Source organism: Plectropomus leopardus, chromosome 1 (assembly GCF_026936395.1).
Source record: "Plectropomus leopardus strain MGB_pleo_1.0 chromosome 1, ASM2693639v1, whole genome shotgun sequence".
Taxonomy (NCBI): domain Eukaryota; kingdom Metazoa; phylum Chordata; class Actinopteri; order Perciformes; family Serranidae; genus Plectropomus; species Plectropomus leopardus.
The window spans coordinates 19,328,992-19,355,979 of NC_142176.1; the positions used below are offsets into that span (position 1 = coordinate 19,328,992).

Sequence of the window (26,988 nt, forward strand, 5' to 3'; positions counted from 1 at the left end):
GGAAGCCCCCGTAATTAATATTTTCCTTTTGATGGCATGGGTTTATTAAGGGCCATCAGAAGCTAATAATTTCAACTGTACCTGAGAAATTCTAATAATTAAATATATAATTATAATAATTAAATTAAATCTTTTCCTTCAACTTGGTATAGCCGATTGCTGTTGTTGTGGAGAAGAATCCCATCAGATGCGCAAATCAGAGCTGTAGTCATTTCAAAACACTTCGTTGTTGATTTTGGGAACAAAACACTTTGCCAAAATTGTCCAAGTCATTCAAAAATGACAAATCAACCAAAACAGAACTGATTTAAACTGAAGAATATGGTTAAAAAGTGCAGCCCTTTGCTTTCACATGTCTGTGGCAGCATATATTAAAGTTTAAATAGGATATTTTTCAGTGAAATTCATCTTGTGAGTCTTAATCAGAATACTTTATTGACCCCAGTGGTACATTACAGTTGCTCTGATGTAAAGCATAGAGAATTATAGAAAGTATAAATAAAAAGTATGAAGAAGTGAGTAAAAATGTAAAATGAAACTGTCTGTTATTCTTCAATTTCACACTAACATTTAAATGACATTGAAATGTGAAATGTGTACAAAAGTGCAACAGTATTATATATATATAAATATTTAAAATATGTACAATAAGCTGAGTTTTTAGTATATAAAAATATTATAAGTATGTAAAGGTTTAGCAATAAAACAATATTTGCATTATGCTACAATGTGCAGCACTATATATCCATAGAATCAGAGATATTTGCAATATATGCATCATATGTTAACCTTCCAGTCACGGTTAGCCTCTCTAGTTAGACTTTATGTACACAGGCTTGTACTTTTTTGTCTTTATCAAAGAATCAGACATTCTTCGAATGCAGTTGCTCATCTTTTGTACTGATGATTCATCGTGGACTTTCATCGAATCTTTGGAAGTACAGTGTTGGACACAGAAAATAAACTTTTAACTCTGAAACCCTAAATGCCAAAAATATCTCCTCCCGCCTCAAAGCTCTATAACACGTCTGCTCAATAGATAACCAGACTTTTATACATTAATTTACATTTATTCTGTTAAAATATTATGCACAAGTAAATAAACATTCTCATCAAAGCCTGTCCTCGGGAAACACCTAATGGCATGCAATATTCGATTGTGTGTGTGTATATGTTTGTGTGTGTGTGTGTGGCTGGGTGGGTGGGGGGAGAGAGAAAGCCTGCGTGCATGGATGCATGTATATGAGCTCTGTCTTGTATTTACTTGATCCAGCATTGCTCTGCTCCTCAGGGGGCTTGTCTCCTGGCTCTCCAGCAGAGTTAGAGCCGAGTTAATACTGGAGAGCGAGTGCCAACACAACTCAAGTCCAGGCAGTAAATCCTCCCTCACAGCTTTAGCTCCAGACAGAAGCTGTTTAGCACAAGCTTACAGTTATCAGGCAGGGCAGTGATTGAAGGCAGGATAAACGGTGAAGCATTATTACATGATTGTAAGAGTAGCAGACCGGTAATTAGGGAGCAGACTTAAAGAACACTGATTGGAGGTGGTGCAGAGATAGATTGATGTGAGCGCTGAGGGTGAAGAAAAGATGAATGGACATAGGAGATGGAGAGCAGTTGAGTTAAGAAGGTAAAGGGAAGAGTGGGAAGGGAAGACAGAGCGCGTGCAGACAGGACCTGTGAGATAGACTGAAGGTAGAAGTAGGTCAAGGCTAATTAGGGGAAGAGGTAACGTACAGAAACAATTTAGCGCTGCAGATTGGGACTCAAGTGATAATGATACTTTTGGCTTGAATTTAATTGTACTTCCACTGCAGAGGTTTGTTTTGACACCAGTTTGGAGACGAATAATTGAATGTTTACACGTTGCATGCCAGCCCATCCACGCACTCGCACACTGTCATGCAGCATAAGCTTGAGATCGTGCACAGTTGTTTTCATACAGATGTTGAACGGTAATCTAAAGCTTTTTGACAACTCTGTTCTTTCTCTCCCTCCTCTCTCCCTCTTTCACTGGTCGTCTTTGTTGTTTGTTCTCTCTCGATCCTCACTCTCTCGGATATTCACCACTGAAACACTGTGTTCCCACATTTCAATCCGTGCTGTATCTATTTTATGTTTTTGCCATTTTTATCTGCATCTTTCTTTTGATATCAATGTGATCATGTGTGTGTTTTTTTTTTTTAATATACTTTCATCTCTTCTAAATCCTTTTCAAATTTACCTGCCCCGTGTTTTCTCTAACGCCAATGTCTTCCTTGTTGTATCCATCTTTGTCCTCACTGTTCCCATGTGTCTGCTCAGTTTTGGCGACGCTTCCCTCTCATCCGCCTCCACCCTGGAGCACATCCCGTCCTCAGCCGTGGCGCGCCCTCGGCCCCTGGTCCGGCAACAGAGCCTCCAACAGCCCCTCACTCACCAGCCTCCTCCGGGCCCTAACGACCCCCCAGTCACCTCACAGAGCCTGGGCCAGCTGCACACAGGCCCAGGCGGCGGGGGCCACCGTGGGGGCCCGCGGGGGGTCCGGGGGAGTCCGGCTGGAGCCTCCCGGTACAGAGGAACAGGGGCAGGCCGGTCAAGGTCAAATCCTGGCAGCTGGGATCACATGATGGAGCAGATTCGCAACCGAGGGCTGGACGTCAAGTCGTTCTTGTAAGTGTCAAAGTTTTCTGCTCTGTAAAATGTTGCATTGGAAAAGCGTGTCAGATAACACAGCCTTTGCAAAACTTTCAATTTTAAACCTGATTTAATCATGGTTTAAATTTTAATTCTGTTGCAATTTAAGACTCTCATTAATTGTCAGTTTAGTTTTTACTCTAAACCTAGAGTAGATTTAAATCTGTTGCACCAAAACATCAAACTCTAATTTAAACTGTTATCCAAGATGAGGAGGTTTAACTTTTACAATGGCTTCCTTTTGGAGATGGATAGAGCAAAATAAAGAATAAAGACAGTTGAATTTTATGATGATGATGATTTTCTCTTAAGGAAAGTGTTTTTGAGCTAAACAGGAAGATTGGACACTCTCTCAAACATTTTTTTTTTATCTCCTATTGTTCCATTAATTCAGCCAACAAGTTTTTCTCAAAGGAAAAAGTTGAGCCTCTCTGCCGAGCCATCATGAGTGTTTTTTAGCTAGCTAGCAACACTGTAACATTTATTGTTAGAGGAGCAGCCGTTTTAACAGTTAAAGCTCCCCTCCACCCCTTTTTTATACTAACAAGGAGCAGACAGCATGCTGATTATGTATGCTTTTATTTAAGTATTTATTTATTTGTTATTTTGATTTCCACATGACACTTAAATTGAGATGGTGCAACAGAGCTTTGCTTAATTTTGAATCTGGATTCACTCATGTAAAACCTAGTTTACTGAACTCTGATCAGAGAAAATCTTAGATTAAATTAATCCTTGTTGGTGCAACCCAGCCTAAATGTGGAAATGTTGAGGCCGAGGCGCTAAAACAGGTCAGCTATGATAATTTTTCAGGGTATAGTTTGTGGTGTTGATGTCAGATGTGACAGATTTAGTGCATTATGCACGTTAACTGTGAGCCATGTTAATGAGTCTCTACCATCAGTAGTGGTGGTCATCTCTGTCAAACACTCTGTATTCTCTATGAGTGTGCTGCAAAGTGATTTTTGGAAGGCCTCTCAGTCTCAGTCCAGTTGGTCAGTGTGTGTTTGTGTGAGTATATGTGTTTGTGTTTGTGTGCAGTGTTCATTGACAACAGACAGCTGCATGCAGAGATGTAGATATGATATCTGAATATTATCATATATTGAACTAGGGGTGGGACAAAATATCGATATTGTGGCTTCCTCTTGCAAGACGTTGCAAATACTTTGGCACCAACTATCTATATCTTCATCAAAAAATCTCCCACATTAAGCCTGGTAACATTTTGACTTACTGACTATTTCATTGTTCTGCTTGGTTGCACTTATCAAATGCGTGAGCTGCGCGTGAGCTGCGCGTGAGCTGCGCGTGAGCTGCACGTGAGCTGCGCAGAATCTGTTGTTTTTTTGGGGGTTTTTTGGTGCCCATTTTAACAGATTAGAGAAACCATGCTGTCTGCTTGAGCAGTGCTGCTTAGACCCGTCTCAGCTTCTTCTAAGCTGTGGTACATCTACAAAAAAAGACAGTGAACATGTTTCAATGGTCATACTGACTTTGTACCTCCTTTCACTACAGTTTCTATGTCTGTACCTGTCACAGATATGAAGAATACACATACATCTGTTTTACTCAACCTTTCCTGTCTCCGTTTCAAAATAAAAGTCCAGTGACAATGTTTCTATACTACAGTGGTTTGCAAGGCTACACAAACAAATAGAATATGTGCTTTTACTCGTGGAAATGTAGTAGTTAGTCAGCAGGCAGCTCTGCAGCAGCATCGCAGCAACTCCAGAGCTGTTTTGCTCTCTGGCAGTTTGGCCTTTTGCAAATGTGGGTTTTTTGGCTATTTTACATTGGAATTATGCCACATGTCATGGACAAGTAGCATCGGTATGTAAGATGCACTTTGCTAAGACTATACACTTTGTTGTGTTGTTTCATCTCAGTAGTCAAATTTGGTGAAACTGACACTATAGTGCAGTGAATAGGTAAATAACTTCTGCTTTTTGCCTTTTGAGGGGTATTTTTCATCTTTAGAAAACATATATCGTGATGTATTGTAGATTAACTGTCTTGCGATCGCAATATCATGATAATACTGTTATCCTGGGCCAAGTATTGTACTAGTATCGCATCATGAGTTATTGTGTAAGTGTATATTAAAATGGTTTCATGAAACCAAGCTTTACACGATATTCTTCTCTTTTGCTGCATGTGTGCATCACCTAGAAATAGGATGAGAGTAGAGCAGACCTTTAACTGTCTGTCGTGGTCATTTGACTAACACAAAAGAAAATGGTGATTGTTGGTAGTTGTTATGGTGACGACACATTGTTGGGCTGTAAAGTGTGTCACATTCACTGGTTTGAGAACTCAGTTTTGGCCTATTCCTACTTATATTTTCCTGATTAAACAGACAATACACCCGTACACCAATCGAAGTTTGGCCTCTTTCTCATAACTAAGACTAACGTTAGCTTAATCACCTTGTTTACTCATTGTGAATCATTCAAACTTGACAGGAGGAAATAAAACTCACCAAAACCATTTTGATTAGTCTTATTAATCATCTAGTTAGTTAGTCCACTGGTTCACCACTCAGTAGCTCTGGTTTGGTTGAAATAAATCCAAAGTTAGTTGTAAAAATGCTCATCTACATAATGTTTATCCCTGCGGACTCTTTCTGCCTCCCAGCTGTCGACTGAGCAGCAGCTCTTACTCCTACTTTGGAGGCAGCTGCATTAACCTTACATCATATTTGAACAAACATGCCATTTATTGCAACAAAACACAGTTACTGTAATATTTTTAAAATTTGTTGATTTCAAAACATACTACTCCACTGCTTCTCTTTGGTTGTTACTGCAAAACCTACTCTGTGAGTTTGCGACTTGCCACAAGTCGACTTGCTTATACGAAAGTTTATAGAGAAGTTAGCCTGCTACAACGGTTTTTGACGCTATTTGATTGGGACTGTTTGTTCTACTCCCATTCTGTTCTATAATGCATCATGTTAGCGTGCATACATAGACTGTACAGTTGCAATAATGTGTAGGCGTTGTAAGGTTCTTTGTACCAAAACAATGTGGGTAGTATGTGTAGAAGAACTGTGGTAAACTTCCCTCCATCTGACCAGTGCCTAGATATACCTCCTGTCCCTTGGCTAAACTCCTCCAAATGATGTTATTTCTGTCATTTGGAGGAGTTTTGCCGGCTCTTGTGGCTGTTGCTCAAACTACAGGTTGTATTTTTTTGCATTGCCCACCAACTGCTGCCGACCCCGCTGCCATTAATACGTACTTAAAGAGTGTGTAGCTGATCAAGAGACACACCCGCCCTTCTCTCTGTCTCTCAAACTTGCCCTTCTCTCTGTCTCTCAAACTTGGACCAAAATCAGATCAAACAGAAACATATCAGGAAGTGCATATTGAATATAGATCAAGATTGTGTTACTGCACTGCCTCTTTCTCAAATAAAATGCTTTCAGAAAAATGTTGTAGCTTACGTTTAGCTGGAATTCAAGATCCGGCTGGCCACACGGACCAGTCCACATTACGTGAGGCACACAGCATTTTGGTAGTTATAGGTTTTCTACCTCTTGAGCAAAAGCACCCCTGCTGTTTGTTGGTCATGTAGCACCAATTTCTGAAGTATTTGCATCTTTCTACAGCAGAGCCAACCTAGTACTATGTGAGGGCCTTCTTTATATCAGTGAAATATTTCTTTAAACAGCTGTGCAGCAATGAAAAGTTGTCAAAATGGTAATTCCTAAACAAATTCAGCTTGTTAAATAAAATGCATGAGGTTCAATAGTTAAACTGCATTTACACTTACACTGCAGTGTGTAACTATCTGTATCTGTAACTGTTGGCATAACACAGATTTGAGCCAAAACATTACAATAACACATGATAACCACAACTACCCTAACTGGGGTTTAGAAGAACTGATCTCCCACCCAGTTAGCAAAGATAATTATGGCTTTTCTGACACAGTTTTCCAATTCATCCATGACTGAGTAGAACTGCTACTGGTGTGCGAAGGCTACTGATTGTTTTGAGATGGCGAGCACGGAAAGCTCTCCTCCTCCGCTTGACTTGAATGATAGATTGCAGATGATGTGCTCCACAAAGCAGCGTCACGTAAACGCCCCGCCCCCCTCCTCTGCTGCCTGTGAACATAGACACTCACACATCCACACACACAGCTCCACACTCCTGCACTTTTTGCGTGTCTTCCCATTAACAGTGTCTCCAGGCCAGTGACCTCCCTGCCGATGTGAATCATCATTCAAATAAGGCTGGGCATGTATATAGGGAGGTGGCACCGTGCATCGTCCCCTGTCCTCATGAATCTTACTGGACCAAACACGTCAGTTGTTGACCCTGAGGGGGAAACACGCTGTGGGGAGTGGGAATATCGTGTGATCAGTGGGGTATGAACGACCAAATGCAGCAGTTTCACCTTCCACGTGTGTCCATGCTGTCACACAGTGTGGCAGTGAGCCTCCCTGCGTACATTTCAGATCAATAAGAGCCGGTGTAGGTGGTAATGATTTCAGAGCCCTCTGGTTGGAGTGCGCGTGTCTTTTTTGGACATCTATACAAATCCATTCACCTTATCGACGAGCCTCATGTTGGTACTGTTTACACATCCCCAGTGGTCTCTCAAGTGCTAATGTGTTCCTCTTGTTGTCGATATTGCTCCAACAAACAGCCTCATGTTAGGGAGGGAATGCACCACAGAAAGCGCATGCAGGCTGGGAAATGAGATCAGACCTGTGAGACATGGAGAGATGAAAAGAAGAAGATTTCAAGAAAAATGTGGAGAAACTGATTTTAAAAAATCAGTCACAAGCTAATAAGAAAGACAATCTGTTGATCCTGTTGCTATTAGATTAAACTTATTGGTTTTGAGCAAATTTCCACATGTATTCAGTTTTGCCATAGTATCTGGTTGGAGGAATTTTAAGTTTTGCCAGTCCAGTCTGATGTATGAGCTTGAAACATTTAGATCTGATGCAAACATGATGGACTGGCATTTGTCATTGTTACACAAATTAAATGTTTCCTTCATCATCAACCTCAGCCGACAGCATCACGTTGCTAACTCCAGCTTGTGTAGAGAGCTGCAGAGATGACATTTTTCTGTAGGCCAACCCGGAAGCTAACGTCGCCCTGGTTCCCTTGTTAAAAAGCCTAAAGAACTTTGCCATTTAATTTTGGATCATTGCAGAAAATAAGCTTTGTGGCAAACAAACCTTTATGATGCTTATACATGTTGTTCAGCCAGATAATCTTCACGAACACCACTCTCAGGATTTTTGAAGCCTAAATGTAATCACCAGAAGTAAAAAGCTGTTGTTAGCCTAAAACAAGCTACACTACGGTCGCGTCACCACTGTGTCGTGGCTGTGAAGCCAAGCTCAGTGTGGCTCAATGTGAAGGCGTTCTGTAGTCTCATTTAGCCACTTTTTAGCAACCACCTTTTTGAAGACACATAAAAGCTTCAAAGTTTACAGGTGGAATATTTACTGACATATTTTATGATGCAGAACAAAACTTGAAAGTCTCTTAAACTTGAATTAAACACAGACCTTATTTCAGGCTTCTAACTAAAAACCAATTTGAAAACCCACTGACCTTAAGACGAGGGAACCAAAGGTGCTGAAATCCTAAATCATTTCCAGATTTTAGGACTTACTACTGGGGTTCTCTATTAGTTCTCTCGTAATAGACAATATTACAACATGATTGAAATGAAATCATGTTTTTATGTTTATAAACAAATTCCTGGCAACATGGAGGAGAACGAATTTCAGCCACAATGGCGGGGAGAGGAGCAGCACGTGTGTTTGTTTTTGGGTTGTTTTTTTTTTATGTTGGTCTGGTCCAGTGTTTGCCTTAATATCAAACCGGTCTGAAAATTCCAATTCGAGTATCTGCTTCATGCAGGATTTAAACCATTTGAGAGAAGTTTTTAAAATTGTTGTTTTATATGGACACTCTGTTCTGGGAATGAGAGAGACAGAAACAGTTTGTTGTCTTATACTTATTAATATTCTCTGTGTTTAATTTAGTACCCGCTTTCTGTCATTCATAATAGTAAAGCCAGTGTTTGAACCAAATTTAGACAGCTAATGATCCACAAGAGAAAAATTTTAAATAATAACTGTTCTTAAATTATACCTTAAAATTGGCGATCAGCTGATGTTAAGGGATGCAAGAAATGAGAAAACTCATGTTTGAATTGCCCTTTAAGACAGTGGTAAAATAAATACACAAAGGTTGTCCTTGGAGCAGCATGCCATGTGAGAGGCTGTATGAAGAGGAAAAGAGCATTGTAGAGGCAGAAAGGACAGTATGAGAAGCTAGAATAGTATAGAATATGTGCTTATGTGTAGGCTGTTATTTAGGACTGTGAATTACAAGGTTAGATGTGGGCAAATGTTCATTTGTTAAGGTCACTGTTTGCATGGCCTCTTGAATTCATGCTGCAGCATACTTCAGTAAGATGTAATTTAAATGACCTCAGGCGTGTTTAGCGGGAGAATAACAGCTGAAAATCAACTTGATATGTTTCTTTGTTGCAGGTTTTTGGTAAGGCCACCTCAATTTTCATGGATTTCTTTTTGCTTCTCCTTTTTTTTCTGCATGTCATTTCAATTGCCTCTATTTTTTTCCTCTCTGAAACAATCCAAACCTTTTTTTTTTAGCAGGTTTCTGCTTTTCTATTTTTATCACATTTATTTTTTTCTAGGAAACAGATAACAGAGGATGATAAAGCCATGGAGGCATCACTTGTTCTAAGCCTTCCTGCTAATGATGCTCATTTCAGCCAAGCACATTTCTATGACTACCAAGTCTATAGTGAATTTAAAAAACACGTTAAATTGAATGCATTCCTGTGAGAACACATACTGTGCACTGATGCATTATATAACCACATACACTGAAATGATGAATTGTAACAATAAGCATCTTATGTATGTTTGAAACAGGTTATATATCAAAGGTTGGCCCATGATGAATATCCCTAGTATCATCTGCTGTATTTTAATTAGGCACAGCGTGCCATAAAACAATTTATATTAGACATGCATGAAGTGCTCTGTTATGACCCATACAGCATCATGTCAGTGTAACAGAACTAAAGAAAGAATCAGACCAGGAAAATCATTCGACTCTGCAGCAGAGAGTGCTCTTACTAATGCCACTGCATACAGTACATTAAGTAATCATGGGCAGTACGCATTATCCCAAATTTTAGAATAAGAGTTTGTAGTAATTCAAAGGCTGGATGGCTTTTAATAGCATACTCTCAACCTCACAGAGTTGGTAAAGGGAGAGGGAAAGAAAAAAACAGTCTTTAGATCTCCTTTCAGCGACAGCAGATCTATTTTCTTCTGACCTCTAATGCAGTCTAATTTTCTAATATAAGCTAAAAGAAAAATTTGCAGGAAAGCTGAGTGTTGTGCCTTAAATATTTGTGTAAAGGACATTACTGGTGGTGGCAGTGGCAGGTTATGTTTTCTGATGGGAATTGGCCCGCCCCAGAATGAAACCATTTCATTTGATTACGTAATAGTTTAATGTTAGTATTAGTGTTAAAGGGACAGTTCACCACAAACTCAAAAATACATATATTGCCTTAAACCTATAGTGCTATTTATCAGTCTAGTGTGTTTTGCTGAAAGTTGCCAAATGTTGGAGATATCAGCCGAAGAAATTTCTGCCTTCTATAATGGATCTAGATAGCACTCTTTGTGGTGCTTTAAGAGTCAAAAAATAAATTTGTAAAACTTAACAGCAATCTCTTTTTCAAGAAATCATGACCTGGTTACCAAAGATAATCCACAGACATTGATGTTTACATCTTGTGCTGTCATAAGTAGATGTCCGCAGCAGCTGCATCATCTGCCGGTGTTGTGCTGTGTGCTGTGTCTGCGTGCCGTAGAACGAGCTCTGTTAACTGTTGTGAGAGTGAACAACACTTTCGTTCAGTTTTGTAAATTGCAAACTGACATGAGCATATTTTAGTGCATTCATACACAACATTATAAACTCAAACAGTAGTTTTTAAGAGAAAAACTTTTATTATTTATTATTAAAACTTTTATTACTTTTTTTATTTATTTTTATTTTGGGGTGGACTGTTCCTTTATCAGAATAATTTTGATGTCCCATATCATCATAATAAGGGACACAGAGCAAAACTCCCATTAAGATATATTGTGCAGTACACACACAATTTGAAAGAGATAATGCTCAGTGATAGAACGTTAAATTGGCTGTCAGAAAAAAACTGTGAAATAGTTGGTGTACAAAATGGCAAGACATGAATGCAGTAAAGTGTTACTAAAAGTGTCATATTAACAAAGTATGTATTGTATTTTTAACTCCAAATAGTATGTAGGTCCTGTTGAGATGCTCTGCAGTGTAAAGACTGAACATTTGTTAAAGTGAAATAGTGTCCTCACAACAGTCTACCACCTCTCTCCCACTCTCTCTTTGTACGTGAAACGAATGTGTGCTGCGTGTGTTTCTGTCACTGCCTGTTTGTGTTTTTTGTGTGTATGATGGAGTATGTATGTGTGTGTGTGTGTGCGCGCGCGCTTATTTGTCTACACACCTGTGTGTTCTTGTGATGTGTTTGTCTGTGTGTCCAGTGAGGGGAAGATGGTTGTTCTGTCTCTAGCAATCGGGCTGGCTGAACAGGATGACTTTGCCAACCTCCCAGATCTACAGGAAGCTCCTGCAAGCAAAGAGAACGAAACCACACCAGAAAAGAGGTAATGAGAGAAAGAGCCAGAAGAATGATGATGAGACATGTGATTAGTTCGGCGAGTAGCTGTTTGTCATAGTGGAGAGGTACATAATGATGTAATGACATGCAATTTAAAGTGTTGCAGGACTATTTATCTCCGTTATGTTGATGCAGTGGTCTACACTGTAGGGTGACCTTAAAAAAATAAAAGTTTCATAGCCTGAAAACATGAATAATTTTAATTTTAAACCCAAAATTGAATGATTATTAGCTGCTTTAAATGCCCTTTATTCTACGCATAGGATTATTACAAAGACCAGTACTGAATGCACTTTATATAACAAACACTTTTTTAAAAATTAGGCGCTGTCTGCATGTATACAGATATTTTTTTAAATGTATACTCTCCCCTCCTTCTCTGTCCACACAACCTTCATTTTACAAAATATCTTCGTCCCAACTATAATGCCAATAAGACTCCAGAAGCTTGCCAGCTTTAGCCTTCTTCAGCAGTCTCCGCTCATCACAAAGGTAGTGAATGTTACCTTTTTCAAAACTGGAGATCTCATCACTGATTTCCATTCAATAGAAAAATGGAGTTCAATCAGACATATGTTTTATTATCTGGACATGCAATTCAGATCATCAGTAAAGAAATTAATTTAGATGAAATTTAATAAACTCATATTTAGTACCAACCTTGCTTGATGCCAGGGCTGCAGCCAGGATTTTATAAGAACTGATGTCATGAATGTCCCCATAGCAACCCTTCCGGCCAAACTCCGTTTTTTTACCCCTCAAATTTTATTTATTTAACTGTTAGATGTTTCAAAGCCTTCTCTGCACAGCCAGAAATACAATTCTGGTGGGAATATCATCATGTGTAATCTACTGTTGATGTAATTATATGTAAAGTCCTCTTCAGGCCATTAAAATCCCCACAGTCCCAGAAACAATACAAAGGACATGACCTTGGTATCCTCAATGGTAGCCATGGCCTTGCTTAATACTGTTACCATTAGTGCTCTCTCTGACTGAACTAAAGACTTCCTTTCGGTTGTTTTCCTTTAATATTTTGTTCTGCTTTCACCACATTTTCTTTCCAACTTCACATTTTGGGTCCTCTTGTTCCCATTTTTCTCATGTCTTCTGTGTTCTCCATCCAAACCTTTTGTAAGTCTGCTTGTCTGCAGCTCTCCGCTGTTTGATCTGCGAGTCGGTGGCACAGGAGAAGGGCACCCTCATTATTTAGTAGTAAGGCTCCTCACATGAAACACTCGTCTAAAAATATGCTAACCTCTCATCTAGCAGTGATCTCGGAGCAGCTGTCAGAGAGTAACACGATCTCTCAGCTGGTGAACAAAGGACTAGACCGGCTGCCCTCTTATCACATCAGAGTGTTTGAGGGATAAAGTGCTTAACCCACTGTTTTGACACCAGCAGGCTGAGCAGAAACCTGGGTGTAGTCCCACATAAGGCTGTATAGATTTTCAGGAGTTTTCTCCAATCCTCTCTGCAGTGCATCCAACTGTGCCGTTCTAACTAGGTCATCTGTGAATCCTTGGTTGATGAAAAATAAGCAGTCCATCTTGGAAGAAAAGAACATTTGTCTTGGTTTTTATTTTATTGCAACAATTATGACCTTTTTTATGCTTTTAAAATTTAATTTAAAATGTCTCGGAGTCAGTCGGGGGATGAGACCAGCTTACCTCCTGTCCCCCCCGATCATCCTCTCTCCCTCTTACTGTCTGCTGTCAAGCACCTTACTCTAATCACAGCCAGCCAGCAAGCCTTTACCCTGAGGGGTCGCGTGGGCCAAGTCGTCTAGTGTCCTTCCACAACTAATAACAGCTCTCCATCATCATCTCTGTCCGTCTCTCTCATCTCTGGGTCTCTGCAGTTACCCCATAAGCTGCCTGCGTCCGTCTGCTGGCTTGCTCCCGGCCGTTTTCATGGAGCCCAGCAGACTGAGAACGATAGAACAGGATGATCCCGCCAAGAATATATGTGACGAGACAAGACGCTGTCAGACAGCGAAAGAGAGACAGAAAAAGTGCGACACCTTTGCTCTCAGCTTTCTAGAAAAATATGCTACAAGATAAAAATAGACACACCCATTGAGGTTTGAGATTGCGCTGGTTTATTAATGAAATCAAATACTGCTCACAGCACAAATATCTACAAACACCAAATCTGATGATAGAGAAATGAAAGGAAAAGAAGCTGTGTGCGCTTTGTGTTACGTCAAATCTAAATATGGACAGTAAACAAGCAGACCAAGTGGAACCCTTGTTTTTAGATATTTAGAGATTTATAATTAAAGCTGAGTTAACTGATTTCTTTTGGCCATTTTGAGGCAGCAGAACAAGCTGTTCATGCAACTTTAACATTTTTAGGGTTTAAATGAGTTAATCTTAAATTAAGTTTGTATTAAAATTACCTAAATTGATCTAAATTAATCTTTTAAAACTCTTAAAAATGCCTAAACATGGGAAGTAAGATTTAATGAATTGTTTTTTTTTTCTGATGTTGCATTGTAAAATCTCGAAATTATCGTTAACACGTATTTTTTGTGAAATAATTTCGTAATGATAAACTGGGAATCTAAGCAATGGAATCTCACATGCAGACTGAAAAACACAACACTGCCGAGAAAACCAGCGAGAAATGCCAGATCTTTCCCACTTTTATTGGTAGACCAAATGGATAGTTTTATGATAATGTTAATTGTCTTTCATTTGTTCCACTCTAAAGGGGTGGTGGATAATCTTACTTTTTCACTGGGCAAAAAAAAAACTTCCATATTTTTGATTTACCTTAGACATTTGGGCAAAATAAAGCTGTCCTTCAAGTTTGGTGATTGGAAAATTGGTATTAAACCTAATACCAGGTGGCATTTAAAAACATGTTGAAAAGTCTTAAATCTAACTTGCCCAAAGCTGCAGCAACCCCGGTTTGTGTCCACCTGACGAATATAGGTGCAGTATTTACTCTTGTTTCGCAGCTCTGCCTCTGTCTCCACCAACTCCTCAGAAAAATATTTTGGTATTTAGCTGCTTAGTGCTCCACTATGTTCATCTGCCAGTTTTCCGTCTGCCGTTTGGTGTCGGCTGATAGTGTGCTGTGGGTTTATCAGAGCGTTTTCATTAAAAACAGCTGCCTGCTGTTGGAAACAAAGTTGATAAAAGCAGTGAGCTGAGCCAAAACACAACATTTTTGAGGCTGTAAAATCAAAATGACGAGCTAAAAGAGGCTTAAAAGTTGAACTGAATAGTTGGTGATAATTCTTTGTCAGTTCATCTTTATGAGCAATCTCTTGCACATTATGCCCAGTCATTTGATCCAATGTTATTAGAGAAAATATTAAGTGTAGCCTTAAAGGGACAGCTCAACACAAAATGAAAAACGCATATCTTTGTAGTGCTTTTCATCTGTCCAGCACATTTTGGTGTCATTTGCAAAGTGTTGGAGGTATCAGCCATAGAGATGTCTGCCTTCTCTTGAATGTAATGGAACTAGATGGCACTCCGCTTGTGGTGCTCAAAATGCAAAAAAAAAAAAAATTTCAATACCAAGTTACTCATGGTAATCCACCGACATTGTTGTGAGCAGTTTCATGTTGGAACTATTTTGTCTCTGCTGAACTACACCTGCCAACCTTGTTACTGTGCAGAAGGAAGTTTGCATCTTCTGCTTGCTCACCTAGCACCACAACATCATTTTTTCACTTCTCGCGCTGTATCAAGCACACGCCTCCTTGCCATGGGTATGCATGTTTCTTTTTGCACATTGTTATGTATGTTCGGTAGAAAGAAAATAGTTCTTTCATGAAACTACTCACGACAAGGCGCTCTGAGCACCACAAGCTGAGTGCCATCTAGTTCTGTTGCATCAGAGAGAAGACAGACATCTCTACTACCGATATCTCAGACACTCTGCAACTGAAAGCAAAACAGATTAGGTGACAAAAAGCACTGCATGTAAGAGTAAAATATGCAGTTTTGATTTTGGGATAAACTGTCCTAATGTGTTTTTAGCTTTCACTGAGTCGTCACAAATCTTCATCTCAGCTGCCAGGGAACTTGTAGTCAGGAATCTTAATTATCTCATAAAACAGTTCACTTGTTTTCCTTGTTCAAAGAGAAATATGCTTACATAAGTGAGTAGATGTATGACTTGTCTATCAGTATTTGTTTGTGAATCAGTGGTGATATACAGGCAGATACTGTAGCAGTGTGCACTCAGACGCTGAGAACAGCTCATCAAAGCATGCAACATAACACTGAGATATGATCTATTTTTACCGCCTGCTGTCACTCATTTAAAACCCCAAACTAAATACTTGCAGAGGAACCAGTTTTAGATAATAGTAGCTGAACTCACATGCAGAGGGGTGAAGGCGATGTGACAGTAAAATCATCAAATAAATTTACAATGTTCATTATCACCAGTGCGTTGTGTTGCATGAGAGATTTCATGTTAATCTGTGATTTGGGATGCAGAAATAGTCGAAGCTGTTGCCTACAAAAGCTGTCTTGTACTTATTACATCTTAAAGATAAAATCCCACCAAGCAGCTGTGATTACAGTTAATTATATTATTGTCAGAGGACACATTTTGTTTTTCGCTGATCTGTTATCTACAGACAAAGCCAGTCTGGTTTAAGGGTCATCTAATCTCTTATGTGGAGCGTCTTGTTATGTAAGTCAGTTTGGGTCACTGTGGTAGACCGGCCAAAGCCCTGGGGTGGACTAGACATAATCACCCACCTGCAGATAACTATGATGGAAGCTCTGAAGCTGTTTGTGTTATTATCATCTCAGAAAGCTGCTGTTGCATGGCAGAGCTGCATCTTAATGAGCTCAGAGATAAACCACACACAGAGACGCAATGGGGAAATAAATATGAATAAACCCAAAAGAGCTTACTGGCCCCGGACAACCTCCACTCTGAATGTTGAGTTTGTAAAAGCTGTAAAATGTGCAGCAGTTTCTGAAATGGAGCATATCAAAGTCTACTTCCATTCAGTACAAACCAAGAATAAATTGTGCCCGCACAAACTGTTAATGACAGGACGTTCAGATATCAGATATTGGAGCACTACGAGTTCAGTCTACAATAAAAATCCCCTATCACACTTTTTGCATTTGCTTTTTAATATCCCTCTAATTCATCGATATAGAGGTATTTGTGTCATTCTCAACGCTGCTGAATATCCTGGTGTAGTATAAAAAGTGCTTTCAGTGCGGTTGTCCATTCATAACTTTTAAATGAGAAACATGAACCGTGCTACCACAAAAAAAAAAAAAAAAGCTTGAGAAGCTCTCATGGGGAAAAAAGAGCCAAACCTCACAGACATCATCGTTAGAAAAATGTCACAATGAATAAGGAATGAGTTTCTAGACTAAGCAGTCAGTATGAAAAGTAGGCCTTGCACGCCTGTTTTCAAATGTACATGTAGAACACATACCAAAATATAGCTACCACATACTCTCAACACTTGCATACTTTGCAACTCACAACTTTTATCAAGCATCTTCACTGCATTACTTCAACCACTTATGACCCACTAAAACTATAATGTGATGTATTTTCTTATTTTCAGTATTCAGGACATTATGGCAGTGTGCCCCCACAGCACTCAGGTGAGGTCAGAGCTTTATAAAAAAGAAGCAACCAGGTGCCAGACTGTAAGCAGAAGGCATCCCAAAGAAACAGCGCTGAAAAAACACCAATACAGCGAGACAGAACCCTAAACAAGTGTAAATTTGGGGTTGGTTTTTATTTTCACTTTCACTGTCTTTACAAACAGTAACCGACAATCCTGCATAGTATACGTTTAAAGATCAATAGATCGTTATATTTGAAATTTGGATGTAGACACTAACTATGTTTAAATGTACAAAATCGTCCCTTTTTTTGCCATTATTCGATAAAGGATGATATTCCTACTAAGCTTTTTACATGTCTATTGAAAATGAATATCCCATTAACACTGGCCACTAACATGCAGCTGTGCATAGATCAAAGTGCCGCTTATCACATCAAAATATGGAGAAGTAGAACAGCTGGAACTGCTTATCATTTTGCTTTTTTTGTATCAAAATGAAATTTTTTAATTGTTTTCTACCAGTAGTAGACGTGCTTGACTCTCTCTTTCCTTCTTTCATCTTTTCGAAAAGGTTGGCATTGCAATTTTTGCGCATATTTAACAACCTATTGATATCCAAGTCTTCATAAACTTCAAGAGGTGTGTTTCTCCTTCTGACCATTAAAAAGGTGTTTTTTTTTAATGCATGCATGCATCTCTACCCCACAACTTTGCAAACTGTTGGTAAGTTGGTTTGTGTACATCATATCCGTGACAATACACAGAACTGTCTGTAAAAAACGAGAGGCTGTGGGACATAAACTGCGGTAGAAACCCCTGTTGAGATGAGTATTTCAAATTTGCTGCATGCATGCCAAAATAATGCTCCTAAAACTTGAATAATAACCGGCAAATCCCATGTCTTAATAGGAAAATGCTAAATTTAAAAAAAGGCCTAATTCAGAATATTTAAACGGAATATGCTGTTCATATGACCCGCATCAAATTCTGAATATTGTCATATTCAGAATAATAGGGGAATGTTGGTGTGCATGTAACCATAGCCTTTGTTGGTCGCGGCTTTTGAATCAGAGTTCTCGTCCTGGCAGTGGTAACTTCATGCTGCACACGCTGAATTGCACAAAGCCAGACTGTACCGTATTAATCAAGCAGGAAGTTGTGCCACCCTTTATCAACCAGCATATCTGACTCTTTCAATTGTGTGTCTGAGCCAGCAATCACAGTGAGTCGAGCCTCCTAATGACTCTGCAGGCCGGCCACTGGTCCCCATGGCAGCCTCCGGAGCTGGCAGTGGCCGGGGAGGAGAGATGATTGGAAAGAAAAAGCGATGTAGGTCAGCACAAACGAGGCATCTTTTTAAAAAACCTGTCAGATCTAAGTCTGGAGCTCATTCACCATTTCCCTTGTTGCTGCTTGTGGCTATGAGCAGGGAGCTGATTTAAGAGAGCCCGTGGAGGGAAAGTGAGGGGGACGTCACAGCGAAGGTGACAGTGAGTAGTGCAAGAAAAAAAAAACAGTTCTTGAAGTAATTTTACACATTTTATTGACTTTTATCTGTATTTTTGAAAAAGACATGATGTCACGACTGGGTTTTTATGCACAGAGTGTGATTTACAAAAACAGCAACTCCCCAGTGGATAAATCTCAAGAACAGGACAGCAGAAGTCCATTCAAAGAGCATCAAGCCCGTCGAACACCATAGATGGCTCCATTAGTTGTATTAGCCTGCGTGTTGAGGGGGGCGGTGGCCTGGTGATTTGTCCCTGTTGGTGGGGAGCGCTGAGTGGGCTGACATCGGAGCCTGGGCCTCATCCATCACGGGACGAAGGACCTATATTGTGTTTCATGGTCTCCTAGGGCTAGTGTATGATCAGCAAGACCCAGATGCAGTAATGTTTATGGAGACACACTTCCTATCCAGGGCCTGCTGGTAACCCTCATCCCTCATGTTCTCACCCGTCCATCCAGTCTCCCTCACTAGCCCTCTGCTTCCCATTCCTCTCCCCATCCCCTCATCAATTTCCTCTCTACCCTCTGCAGCCCTCATTTTGTTTCTCAATAAGACTTCGTCTCCTCATCTCACCTTCATTCCCTCTCCACCTCTGCTTTTTCTCTCAATCTCACCTCCACGCTTTATTTAATTGCATCTATTTAACCTTTTTTTGTTATTTTGTGCTGCTGTTATGCCGGTTTGTTGACTGGCATAGTGATGAGATGATGTCACAGTAACGCTCCTCTGTCAGCATAGATGATTGTCAGCTCGGCCAGACTCTGATAAATCTGCTCCTTCTGGGCTGTTTTCATGCATTGGTATACAGTATATTTGCGCACACGCCCATGAGCTTTCTGTAACATCCCTGTATCGCCTTTAGATGTCTGTTCTGGTCGCAAGTGTAAATTCTTGCCTCAAAATGTGTTATAGACGGCCAATCTCAGCTCTTTTTCCAGCTTGTTTAATTTGCCTAAATGATAAAAGGCAATATTATTTCATATTGTTTTCCCACGTGAACCCAGCTCTGAAAATAAATGCAATAAATCTTTGTCACTTTATAACTTATCTCATATCCTAAGGCAAATTATCTTAATTATTCTTGCATGACTTCTGGAGAATGATAACTGAAACTGATTGAGGGTAAAATACCAACAAAAATAGCTTTTTCAAATGAGCACTCTGATCCACTTTTCATTAGCTGTGTAGTTCTCTCTGCCATCAGTATTTAGTCACCTAGTACACAATGGACCTATTTAAAAAAAAAAAAAATCTCTAGCAATGGTTTCTCCTGTGAAGGAAGTGTTGCATAAGTGTTATTATAAGGCATACCAGGGTGGACAGGACTTTGATACTGGAGATCTTTGACAATTGCTTTGCTCAAACTAAAAGACTTCAAATAGACGTCTAAGTGTATCTGTTACACAGAGCTACCTGTTCGTCACTATATTACAGGTACAGTTTGTAAATGGGGGAATTTAATGGCATCTAGAGAGAATTACAGATTGCAACCTGCTAAAATTTCTCGCAGTTAGAGTTCATTGTTCAGGAGGCTTTTTAGCAGGAGCCGAAATATCCCGGAGGTCTATTCCTTTCCAAAATAAACAGATCCAGTGATTTAAAACAGTAAAAAAAAACTGAATATAGCAGTTCCATGTTCAAAAATCTGGGTTTTTCAGGGGCAGACACAAAAAGCAAATGGCCCTATCTAGAGGCAGTGTCTGGTTTGTCCATTCTGGGCTACTGTAGAAAAATGGCGATGCAACACTGCAATCTTCATAGACGAGGATATGCTCCCTATGAAGTTATAAATGGGTCATTCTATGGTAACCAAAATGCGACGATTCTTATTTCCAGGTGATCCACACTAAAGAAAACATACTTACTATATTATACTAAATATCAACTAATATGTCATCCTAAATCCTACACAATTGGACCTTTAGGTGGGACTCATTTGCTATGAATTCTGGGTAAAGTACAACTTTTTCCAATCTAAAAAGCATGTCTGAGGGCGCCTGGCAGCTCAGTGGATAGAGCGGCACCCCATATACAGAGGTTGTATCCTCACCGCAGCGGCCGTGGGTTCGATTCTGGCCTCGGCCCTTTGCTGCATGTCAGCCCCCCCTCTCTCCCCCTTTCACGCTTAAACTCTCCTGTCCATTAAAGGCAATAAAAGCCCAAAAAATAATCTTTAAAAGCATGTCTGACTGAGTTACACAACTCAAAACACTTTACTCTGTTCACTCCAGCAGAAAATGTTTGAAACTGTGCAACAATTACATGGACATTTTACCTATATTATCATAAAATCTGCAGAGCTGTAGCAGAGCTGAGACACTGAGGCTTCCTAATGTGTCAGGGCTCATTACTTCTGCTAACTCGTCAGTCAGTCAGGACAGATTCTGGAGGCAAATGACTGACGACGCCCTCACTGCTGTATATTTACAACAAGTCACTGTGGCCTCTATAAACTCTTTCCCCTCTCGATACTCGCTCCATGATATTATTAACAAACCACAAACTATAAGTCGTGTTTGTCCTCTTTTTTCATCATTTGGCACCACTGGTCAGCAGGTGTCACTGATTATTACTGTGAAAAGTTGGCTCATAGTTAGCCTGCAGGCTGGGTTTGCTAATTTATTTGTCTTAAAATTACTCCATATTTATTTTTGTGAAACTGTGTAACTTGCATCAGACTAATCTAACGCTTCAAGTCACTGTTGATTTTCTGTGTTAGAACAAGAATACAATCTTACCTTAAATTTAACCGAATGTTGTGAGTGTGTCAACATAGCCTTGAAAAGTTTCATGATGCTTTTGCCTGTAGACATAGATGTTGCAGGGAAACAAATGTAATACATAGTATACCTCAGTACTCAGTTGTTACCTCAGTATCAATATTTTGAGCCTGGTTTTCAACATTGTTTTGTATTTATGTTGGTAAGAGATGTAATCCAGGCAGCACTGCATTTATTCGTACCTGTAAATTAGTAAATAGAGACAAAATTCCCAAGACACACAGTTGTTTCTTTTCACAGTGCACAGTACACCTAAAAAAACAAAAACTATTAAACTACTCAAAAACTATTTTCAACGTTTTTGCAACCTTTTAGACAAGCTGACATCAGCTCTTGTCAGTCATCTGCTCCAGGCTCCTCAAGTGTTTACATAACACAGCAAAGCATACACAGCTATGTGTAGCCACATGCTAACATCAGGGAAACATGCAGTGACGGGGCAGTTCAGAAAGAGTGAATATTGTTGTTAGGTGCAGACGTTCAGATGAAAATAACGTATTTTTCAACATCAAAGCATGTAAACATATTCTAGTAGAAACCGTAAATATGAGTGTGAACATGAAAATAGGCACAATAAGCCCTCTTTAACATTTTGTTGAACCACAACATAAATAAATATCTTATTTAGATGAGTTAAAATGAGGCATAAGCACATTTATGTAGTGAAGTGCTTTGAATGCATAATTGAGGACAGAATCTGCTGAATCTTCTACTGCTCAGCATCTGATATAGTTTTTATTCCAATCAGTTCTCACCCCGCAGACTGGTTATATTTAGAGAATAAAAACTCCACGCCTGCTTCATTAAGTGTACACACAGAAACTTAAGTGCCATCTCTAAGCAAACAGATGGCAGCTAGATGTGCATGCACAACACACATCCTGTTAGTTTTCTTGTGTCCCAGCTATTAGGGGCCATGCAGCGGGACAATATGGTTGCAAAGATTTGGTTATGACACGTGTGTGAACCTGCAGATTAAAATTCTTCTCGTCTAATATATGTGCAGTTGGAGTTGCTTTGCTTGCCTTGAATCTTCTGTTAGGACTTTGTCTCTTATTCAACCTCCTTGCTGCAAGGCCTGTGCTTTCTTTTTATTTTCTTATCCATTTACTTCTCCTGTAATTGCTTGCATGATATGCCTTTATCACAGCGGGGTGAATGTAGCCTGCTCTTTTCTTTCATTCAGCCCTTCTTAATCGATGTTAAACAGACTTTTCAACAGGCAATACTCATGTGTGACATAGGAGTAGATAAGGTGTCTCTGCATTGTCCCTGGGGATGTAATGACCTGCTTTGTCCAATTACACAGACGATGGCTTACAACTCAGTCACAGATTGAGGCCATGAGGTCAGAAGTCAGGGTTTTGAGTTTCGGTGAGTCAGATCGAAGTGGTCGTTCCCCAGGGACATTACCCTCGACCTCCAGGGGGATTGCATGCAAGCGTGCTCATTTGTTTTGTTTTATAGACTTGCTGGTAGTTCATTTGCATTTCACATCGCAAAAGTGAGACTGTTTTATTAGCAGTGGAAGAAGGTAACTCCATAATTGCTTATTTCTGTCACTGCCTGTTGTTTTCAGTATCATGGCTGCAGGTTGTTCTGCATTTTTTTTTTTAGCATTTATGAATCAGCCATTTTCAGCATGAGCTCACACAGTGCTGTGTTGTGTTTTTGCAGGGTCACAGGGGGCTGGAGAAGTGTAGGTATAAGGGAAGAGTGTGTTCCAGGAGTGTGTTTCAAAGGCTTTCTAAATGTTTGGTCCCTTTGCCCTGTGGGCTTTTTGCTATTTTCGATACGTGCCCCTCTCTCTGCAACTTCCTTGGATTTTTACTGCCCTCTTTTGAAGGCTGCTGTTACCATGGTTACAGCAGCCCAGTGTAAAATACATGATGGTAGTGAGTACAACCTTAAGTGGGAGCACACATTTCAGTAGTCATGGTTACAACAACCTCTAAAGAATGAATTATGTAACTGGTGTTCAAGACGAAATAGTCACCAGCAGGCAGAGAGGGCAACTCACAGCTAGAGATATTTTTCTTCTGTTTGGGCAAATTCCAGAGTTCACCACTGTGTCATGATACATGTACGTTCAACTTTACTTTCTAATAATTGCAAAAATGTAGAATTTCTGTCTAGTTTTATTGGTGTAGAAAACGAACAGTTGTGGGTCAAGGCTGTTCTCCCTCTCCTGGTTTGGGTCTTAGAGTTCGGTGTGCTCTGTCAAGCTCCGGTCGTGAGGGGAAAGCTTCAGATTCAGATTCAGAAAACTTTTTTGTCTGTCTTGACAGAAATTTTTCTTAAACTTGGACAGTAATCATACAGCGTGTGTTCCTAAAAACAGAATAAATACCTAATACAAATAATTGAGACAGAGTAAAAAAATTACAACTACTGTGTGCAAAGTTACGCAGTGGCTTAGTGTTTATTTAGATGTATGGATCATAACTTTTTATTCAAGATGTTTATGACAGTGGGGATGAAGGAATCATCTTGCAATATGTCAGCAACAAAAAAGTGAGACATATCATCTGTACCAGAATGTCCCTTGCAGCCCCCGATAGGCTGACTACCGTCATATTGTTATGATGAAAACAATTTTTGAGGTCTTCTTGTGTTAAGAAACCAGTTTTCAGTTTAAAGCTGTTTCACTTATAGCTCAAGGCTAGTTAACCTGTCGCTGTGGGTGGAGAGACTGAAGCTTGTATTTTGGCCAAAATCGCTGCTCTGTTCTTCTAGTAGAGTAGAGTAGAGTTTCCCCAAGTGTAGCTGTAGAGGCCATTGTTAAATTGCTGCTTGTCTTACTTTTGTCAGACATTACCCAAAGTCAGATTTTAACCTTTCATCAACGTCAACTGCACTCGAGGATTACTGACAGTGTTAATGAATGATAAAACTACTAAAATTACTAAATTCTCAAAATAAGAGACACAAGAATACATCAAAAGAAGTTCTTCTGCTGTGCTCACAGGCTTCTCAACTCCGACAACCGATAAAACACACAGACTTTAGACTTTAATTTGATCACCGAGACAAAATGCTGATGTTGTTCAGGCTCATTTATAAGCCAATCAAGTTTTCTTTTTAATCTTATTGTTGAAGAGCTGATTATTTCAGACAAAAAAAGATCAGTGCAGTGAGAGAAAAAATATTGGTACTTTTTAACGGCAGATACTCAGTAATAAATGACTTGGATCAGGGGCAAAAAATTGATCAGGACACTCCTAATAATAATTGCTTTAAGAATATTTGTCTTGTTTCAGTGAGAATGGATTGCTCCTCAGTGTAACACATTAGTACACTTGCCATCATTTTCTTTATATCTCTGGGCAAAAAGCTAATTTGATGGTTGAGATATAATGCAGCACCAGTAGTGTAGTGTACATATGTGTGTGCAGTTGTGTGTATATTTGATAGTGAGTAAATATGTATATTTACACGCATGGATGAACCCACCTCACTACCGCAGGCCGCTGCTGTGTCAACAGTCATGATTCGAGCTGATTCTGTGCAGCAGCAGGTCTTTATTTGCCTTTCATGTCACACAAATTAACCTGTGTTGACTGTGACATGCAGACACCTAAACTGTATTTGTCTTATACGTATCATTTAAAGGAGTACTTCACACACAAAATGATCATTTGTATATCAATTATTTGCCTGTGTTAGCTTGAATTTGTGAAGAAAACATGTTTTTCTCATATACCTCCACTGTGAATCGAAGAATCCAAAAACGGAATTGGAGTAAAGGTGCCATATTTAACAACAGCAAAACTAAATAAAACATCCATTTACAAACTCTCGCACAACTGAGCCGATAAATCCAGGTCTCACTAATTTGTATGCTTAATACTTCCCAAATTTTCTCTAAAACACTTCCTGCATAGGAGTAGTGCACCTGGACAAGCACATGCGTTTGAACTGCTCAGATGTTTTCATATAGTTTTGCTGTTGTTACATGCAGACACAATTTACAAAGGGATAATAATACAAATACCTCAGCATAATTACACACGAAAAAACAATGTTTTCTTCGTGAATTCAAGGTATCATGGCGTGATCAATCGATGTACAAATGATTATTTTGTGGGTGAAATATTCATTTTAAGGTGTTGATGAAACAAGTGCAACATTATGTTGATATATTTCTATTGTCCACATAACCAATTTGGGAAAAGGGCATAAACTTCAGTGATAAAAAAAAGAAAAAAAAAATGTAAAAAGGAAGAGCGAAGATCGAAAGAATTATTTAATGTTTTGATCATTTTGAGGGAATTTAATTTGCGACTAACTGACAAAACTGCGGTCACAGTTTGCTTTGAAACCTTCACTGGGGGATACGAAAACAGTGAACTCTTTTTGTAAATGACTTATTATGCAAACAAGAAAAAAGTTGCGCTTATATACCTGCAAGAAAAAAAAAACGACAGACAAGAAAGTAAAGCAAAAAAGATTAAATCAATCATATTGCTATCCATTTTAAGTCAGAGCACCCAACTAAAAATCCATGCAGGAGGCGTGCACCTGTTTCCTCTCATGGCCTCTGGAAAGACTGCGTATCGCTGCTACACAAAATAAATTTGGTGTATTGTCACATTACTACAAATAATTTAGTTTAATTTTGCTGCATCATATTTGTTGTTTTATCTTCTGTCAGTTAAATGTATGAGTGTACACTGACTAGTCAATTAAATGTACACATGTTGCAAAGAGACAGCAGCTGTGTAATTAATAGTGCTGTGTTTTTAGCTTATAAATTAGGCCATCAACCTGAAATGAGGTTATTACTTTTCTTCGATTTGCTTCCTGTTACTGTAATAAAAACCCTCCTGATAGCTTTCATTTTCTACTTTTTGACAGATGTCGCCTCCACCTGGTTAACTGCCAGTTAGGATGTATTATCTCCTCTCTAATTCAGTTTTTTGATCAGTTATCTCTTGTCCTGTGTCAGCCTGCCCACTGAGCACCTAATTGTGTGTCTCAAGTTAGACAGAAAGGAAAGATTTACAATATCTGCTCTGTTCTTTTCTGTCTGACAAAGTTTTTTTAATGGTGCAACTGACAGTCTTCATGCTGCTTCAGATTTATATAAATATTACAAAAACACTCAGACTTTCTGGTTGGCTTGGTTCTCTCTTTCACTGGAGCATGATATATGCAGGACTCTATTAACTACAACAGTTTTATATGCACTTTGTGAAAGTATCGCATGTGCTCTGAATGCCAGAGATGATTTATAGCCAAATATTTACAGTAGTACATCAGAATGAAATGAAATGTTTGTGTTTGTTTGATTGTTTGTTCAAGATTCAAGTGGTCTCTGCCTTGTGTGCTGAACAAGGAGGGTTCAATTGGCTGTCATTGTGCCAACCCCTCCTACAAGTAAGCATTTATAGACTCTCTGGGTAGGGACGCAGCTGACAGGCTTATATTATGTGCTCGTAGTTAAAGTGGGGAATGCCTTTGAAGGCTCGTCCGCAGCTGAGCTGCATCTGAACTGTTGAGACAAGAGAAATTTATCAAAATCTGAAGAGCTTTGCACAAATTAAAGTTTTAAACTGAGGGTGGTTGCTTTTGTGCAAGAAAAATCTACCTGAAAGTTAAACAACCAATCAGCTGTGAACATTAAAAAAGGCATGATGTGAATTTTACACTTTAATGCACTAAAAGCACTGCTGAGACACTCAGATGCCAGCGGAGCAGAA

The 26,988-nt window shown here is 39.4% G+C and overlaps 1 protein-coding gene across 3 annotated transcripts in view; it reads left to right on the forward strand.

Moving 5' to 3' along the window:
• syt7b (synaptotagmin VIIb) overlaps nt 1-26,988 on the forward strand; it is a 142,788-nt gene that overhangs the window by 90,777 nt on the left and 25,023 nt on the right. For all 3 annotated transcript variants that reach the window (XR_015776493.1, XM_088077153.1, XM_042487660.2), the window contains 2 exons: nt 2,305-2,652; nt 11,288-11,410. Coding sequence is in view for 2 of the 3 variants with exons in the window: in XM_088077153.1 (XP_087933279.1) it covers nt 2,305-2,652; nt 11,288-11,410 (471 nt within the window). In the remaining variant the exon portion in view is untranslated. The remainder of the gene's footprint in view (nt 1-2,304; nt 2,653-11,287; nt 11,411-26,988) is intronic.